The 5,560-nt window shown below is 54.7% G+C and overlaps 1 protein-coding gene across 1 annotated transcript in view; it reads left to right on the top strand.

Moving 5' to 3' along the window:
• SMO (smoothened, frizzled class receptor) overlaps positions 1–4,715 on the top strand; it is an 18,507-nt gene extending 13,792 nt beyond the window's left edge. Inside the window, exons 7-12 of the mRNA XM_019646090.1 lie at positions 125–164; positions 304–412; positions 1,218–1,403; positions 1,818–1,966; positions 2,851–2,985; positions 3,227–4,715. Coding sequence (XP_019501635.1) covers positions 125–164; positions 304–412; positions 1,218–1,403; positions 1,818–1,966; positions 2,851–2,985; positions 3,227–3,660 — 1,053 coding nt within the window. The 3' untranslated portion in view covers positions 3,661–4,715. The remainder of the gene's footprint in view (positions 1–124; positions 165–303; positions 413–1,217; positions 1,404–1,817; positions 1,967–2,850; positions 2,986–3,226) is intronic.
• Positions 4,716–5,560: the final 845 nt, after the last annotated feature.

Below are 5,560 nucleotides of genomic sequence, written 5' to 3'. Positions count from 1 at the left end.
GTGTGTGTGTGTGTGTGTGTGTGGTGGTAGCAGCTCAAAAGACAGGGACCTCTTGGCAAGAATTCCAGTTCATGCCAACGCTGCTTTCCCATGCCCGCTTCCCTCCCACTGGGGCCTCTCACAGTTGCCTCAAGTGCCCTGCATGCCTTATTTTGGAGACTACAGTTCTTGAGCTGAGCCCAGCATGAATTCACCCCAGACTCAGCTGTCTTTCAAGGCCCAGGTGGAGCAAACACCCTCCTCCCCACAGCTGCTCCCACACCTGGGATTGGTAACATCCTACCCGCCCCTTGCCCTTCACAGGAATTTTTGGCTTCCTGGCCTTTGGCTTTGTGCTCATCACCTTCAGCTGTCACTTCTATGACTTCTTCAACCAGGCTGAGTGGGAGCGTAGCTTCCGGGACTACGTGCTGTGAGTGCGAGGTGGGAGGCGTGGGGGCAGCCGTGCTGGGAGCCAGAGCCAAGGCTGCAGGGACGGCCATCCTCTGCTGCCCAGCGGGGGTGTGCCGGGTCCCTGCCTCAGACGGTGGGTGAGACTGCTTGTCTTGCTCTGGGCGCCCAAGATGTCAATTGCTCTGTAATTAGCAAACCTGGCAAACAGCCCTCAAGTCCCTGCTCAGCTCCACCCTTCCCTCTGCACCCCATGGCTGTCTGGCAGGTGCATTTAGAACTGTTAAGAAGCCATCTCATGTTTTGGCTTCTTTGACCGACCCTGTTGGTCACAGAAGTTGCTCTCTTCAATTCTCATGTACTCTTTTACAGAGCTTATTGTAGAGCACTGCACAGAAGTAGTTACCTGTCTACGATAAGTTAAAAGCCTGTTAATTTTTGCTGTTTGGCCTGTGCTCTGTGTCAGTGAGGACGAATCTGAGAGCGTAAGGCATCCCAGCTGCTGAGAGAAATGCAGCATCTCCTGGTACCAGGAACAGCAGTTAAAATGCTCATTAAGATGGACACCAGTCCATGTCCTGGCTGCTTCAGACTCCTGAAAGCCTCCCGCTTCCAGTCTGGGAAGCTGCAAACCACAGCGATGCCTGGGTCCCTCCCCCAGAGATCTGATTTAGTTGTCTGGGGTACAGCCCAGACATCAGTAGCTATTAGAAGCTCTCAGGTGACTCTAATATGCACCCAGGGATGTGAATTAGTGCTTAGGGATTGTCTGAGTCCCCACCCAGGAGGCCCAGAAAGCCTCAATTGTCTGCCACCTCTCACCACAGGTGCCAGGCTAATGTGACCATCGGGCTGCCCACCAAGAAACCCATCCCTGACTGTGAGATCAAGAATCGTCCTAGCCTCCTGGTGGAGAAGATCAACCTATTTGCCATGTTTGGAACCGGTATTGCCATGAGCACCTGGGTCTGGACCAAGGCCACCCTGCTCATCTGGAAGCGCACCTGGTGCAGGTGGGGTCAGCAGCCAGCCTGTTCTGACCCCGCCACCTTACTCTCTCAGCCTCAGTGTCCCCGTCATTAGGCTTTGGTCCCATATCTTCCAGCACAGCCTTGGGTAGGTGTGATTTCTAGGGGTCTGTGCTGAGTGAGCCTCCTAACACGGCCTTCTCCATGGCTCACTACTGCCCCCTGGTGACACCTCCTGTCCTGGGGAGAAACAGGCAGGTGCTGAGTCTGCTGCCAGCATCTTCTAAAAGTAGAGCGATTTTGAGAACCGGGCACACAGGAGCCCTGCATTCCAGGCCCTCTTCTTTGCAGAGTAGGCCTCTACTCCTCCAAGAGGTTATGGAGTCGCTGGTCTTTCACAAGATTCGACGGGAAGTGGCCGCTCCCCTGCTTCCCCTCCCCTATCCGTTCTGCTCTCAGGTTGACCGGGCAGAGTGACGATGAGCCCAAACGCATAAAGAAGAGCAAGATGATCGCCAAGGCCTTCTCCAAGCGGCGAGAGCTGCTGCAGAACCCGGGCCAGGAACTCTCCTTCAGTATGCACACCGTCTCCCATGATGGGCCTGTGGGTAAGTTTCCGCCGCTTCCCTCCCCCAGAGCCACTTCACACCCACAGCGCCCGGGCCCCACGCCCCTGCAGGCTGGCGTGAACACGTGCACTGCTTGGAAGGCTGTGAGGAATGAAGTATGACCTCCTCTCCTCACACGCTCATTGTTTTTCAGTCCACACCATGTCCCTGGTCACTCTCCGCTCTCTGTTTCTGCCCCTGGGTTCAATAGTTTGTTTCGGTTCCAAGAAGACTCATCTCCCTTCTCCTTCTCCTGTCTCTCTCAGTTGTTCTCCCTGGACTAGAGTAAGTCAGGGTTCTAGGAACTGGACTTCTGGCCTCTAGTGAGGTCCCACCCTTCAGACTGGGTGTGGGTAGAGACCATTCTGACCACCAGGGCAGGTTTTCTGTGCTACGTGGAGTGGGAGCCGTCAGCTGGGGGGAAGGTGACTGGTACTGAATAAGTGAGGAGTGGGGCCGGCTGAGTGGCGCGTTGGTCAAGAGCTGGCTTGGGACGCCAGAGGGCCGCGGTTCGGATCCCACATATGAGGGCCAGTGACACTACCCTCCACAGCTAAGATGGTGAACAACAGCTCAACCTCGAGCTGGGCGGCCGTCCAGAAGCCGGCGACTGATCTGCCTCGCCCGGGAAGAGCGCAATGATGGTGCCAACTTGGGCCAGTGAAGCGATGTCCTCCACAATGAGACCGAAGAACAAAAGGACAGCAACTTGTCTGTTCCCTTTCCCTGATTCCCCAAAGCTGTTCCCCTCCCCTAATTCCCCAATAAAATCTTTAAATAAATAAATAAATAAATAAATAAATAAATAAATAAATAAGGGAGGAATGGTGACTGAAAGGGACCAAACAGTCACAATTCCTTCTCCTTGCCTTCTGTCCCCACAGCAGGTTTGGCCTTTGACCTCAATGAGCCCTCAGCTGATGTGTCCTCTGCCTGGGCCCAGCATGTCACCAAGATGGTGGCTCGGAGAGGAGCCATACTACCCCAGGATGTGTCTGTCACTCCTGTGGCAACTCCAGGTATGGGGTTCAGGCTTCTATAGGAAGACGGGGGACATAGAGGCGGGGGGGGAGGGATGGGGGGGGCATTGGTCCTAGGACTAGAATACGAGGAGGGGAAGAGGAAGGAAAGGCCATGGGGCTGAGGCACTAGAGGTCTGGAGTTGTGGGCCCCAGAGCTCAAAGGGTAGGAGTCCAAGGAGAGAAGGGTGATGTGGACAGAGATAGGATTCCAGGCTCATGTTCTCTCTCCCACTGTCAGTGCCCCCAGAGGAAAAAGCCAACCTCTGGCTGGTTGAGGCAGAGATCTCCCCAGAGCTGGAGAAGCGCATGGGCCGGAAGAAGAAGCGGAGGAAGAGGAAGAAGGAGGTGTGCCCACTGGTGCCACCCCCAGAGCTTCACCACCCTGCCCCTACCCCTGCCTCCAGCGCTGTTCCTCGACTGCCACAGCTGCCCCGGCAGAAGTGCCTGGTGGCCACGGGTGCCTGGGGAGCTGGGGAATCCTGCCGACAGCGAGCCTGGACCCTGGTCTCCAACCCCTTCTGCCCAGAGCCCAGTCCCCTGCAGGATCCGTTTCTGCCCAGCGCCCCTGCCCCTACAGCCTGGGCCCAGGGCCGCCGGCAGGTGCTGGGGCCCATTCATTCCCGTACCAACCTGATAGAGGCAGAGCTCATGGATGCGGACTCGGACTTCTGAGCCAGGAGAGCAGGACCTGGGACAGGAAAGAGGAACGAATACTGTTCCAAGGCTCATCTTTGTCCCTGAGAGTTCTTCGCCAGGATCTCGTCTTCCAGAGAACCTGAGGGCCCAGTGCCCTTGCAGGAGGGTTCTATATGTCTGGCTCATGGCAGCCGGACTGTGGGAAAGAGCCCTGACAAATCCATGGGTGGACCTCACCCAGGGAAGGGCCCTGGAGCTCATGCCCTTATTTCTTCCCTACCAGCTGGAGTCTGGCGAGCAGCACCAGTCTGCAACAGGGTATGCAGAGCTTCTGGTGGGGCAGTAATGGCAGAGGTAGGGGTGACAGTACCCAGAGTGGGGCTTTGGTGGCCAGGGAGGCAGGTAAACCCATATCTGGCAGATGAGTACTGGCTGCCCTTTTCTGTGCCAATGGGTGCCCTTTCCTGGCACTCTCAGACCAAAATGTTTATTGTGCCACTAGCCTTTGTTTAAGTGAGAACTGGGCTCCTTTCCCCCTCTTCCAGGTGGTTATGGTTCTAGGAGTACCTACTCCCATAGGAGCTGTAACTTCTCTTCGCAGGTATCCAGCTGGCCCCACCCCAGGCCAGTAACCCATCCTGTGTTCTGCACCCTCCTTCCCCTTTCCCATCTCGGTTCAACCAGGCCCGCTTCTTCCTGTTTTCCATTGGTTGATTAGGACCCAGAAGTGCAGCCTTCTCCATCTCCATGAGATTGATTCAGCTATAGAGCCTGGCGTTGTGTAGAAGCAGTGAGTGATGGGAGCCTCTGGGCTTCCGAGAGACACGTGTTATCTCTTTCTCATACCCATCCAGCGGAGGATGGATTCTCCGACTTGAGGGGCTACCCTGGGAAGCTGCTGGAACTTCAGGCAGGCGGGAAAGCTTCCTTCAACTTCCACAACTGGTGGGTGAGGAGATTTCCCACCTCTTATAAGCCCCCGCCATGTCCCCAGGGCCCCAGTTTCAAGAACCAGGCAGCAAGAAGCCTTAGGAGCTGGCTGGGTTCCAGATCAGGGGATAGGGATGGGGAGAAGAAATATAAATAGTAAATAAAAGGTTTTTGTATAAACTCTTGGTGTGCTTCTTTTTCATAGGCCCTGGTCTCTACCTAACTGTTTACCGGGTCCTGACCTCATTTATCTCCTACTTCCTCCTCAGGCTATTCTGAAAGGCCAAGAGCTTGGTGCTAATGAGGTCATGACTGACAGTCAGCTGTCTGGCTGATGTCAGCTTAATGTGCTGGCCGTCCTTCCTGACCTGTTGGCTCTATATGGACAAAAGCTCTTCCGTGGCCACAGCTGCCTCACTGTGCACTGATCTTAGATGATTAAGAGCATGCAGCTTGGCCCTAGAGTGACAGTTTGGAAGCAAGTGTCCCCCTGCTCATGTAGATGAGCGTGGCTGCTTGTGGCAACCCTGGGCCCCACCTCTGGGGGCCTCTCTCCTTCTTTAAAGGGATCAGTGCATTTGATCCACCGCTTTCTCCCCTGGGCAGTCAAGGGAATTCAGACTTCCCTGAGGGAAGCCTGTTAGCCCCACTTCCTCCAAAAAGATGTCAGTAGAAGATTGGGAACTCAGGGTCATGTGGAAAGGAGATCTGGGGAGGGAAGGGGGGTACCCACATACATGGAGGGTATTATGGAGTGTTGACCAGACTTGTCTGGGGAATAACTCTCATAATGGGAACAGAAGCATTTTGCCCAGTGCCAGATTCCAGGGGAAGGGGAACTAACATTCTGATCTGATGTAGTCTAGGTACTTTACATGTGTATTATTAAAATAGTACTAATAGCCAACTCTTCCTGAATGCTTGCAAGGCTCTCTTCCAAGCACTTTACATGCATTAACTTGTTGAATCTCGCAACAGACCTATGAGGCATTTTAACATTCATTCC

Source organism: Hipposideros armiger, unplaced genomic scaffold, assembly GCF_001890085.2.
Source record: "Hipposideros armiger isolate ML-2016 unplaced genomic scaffold, ASM189008v1 scaffold_97, whole genome shotgun sequence".
NCBI classification, from domain to species: domain Eukaryota; kingdom Metazoa; phylum Chordata; class Mammalia; order Chiroptera; family Hipposideridae; genus Hipposideros; species Hipposideros armiger.
The sequence above is the reverse complement of the archived record's forward strand: the minus strand, read 5'-3'. Positions and strand labels throughout refer to the sequence as shown.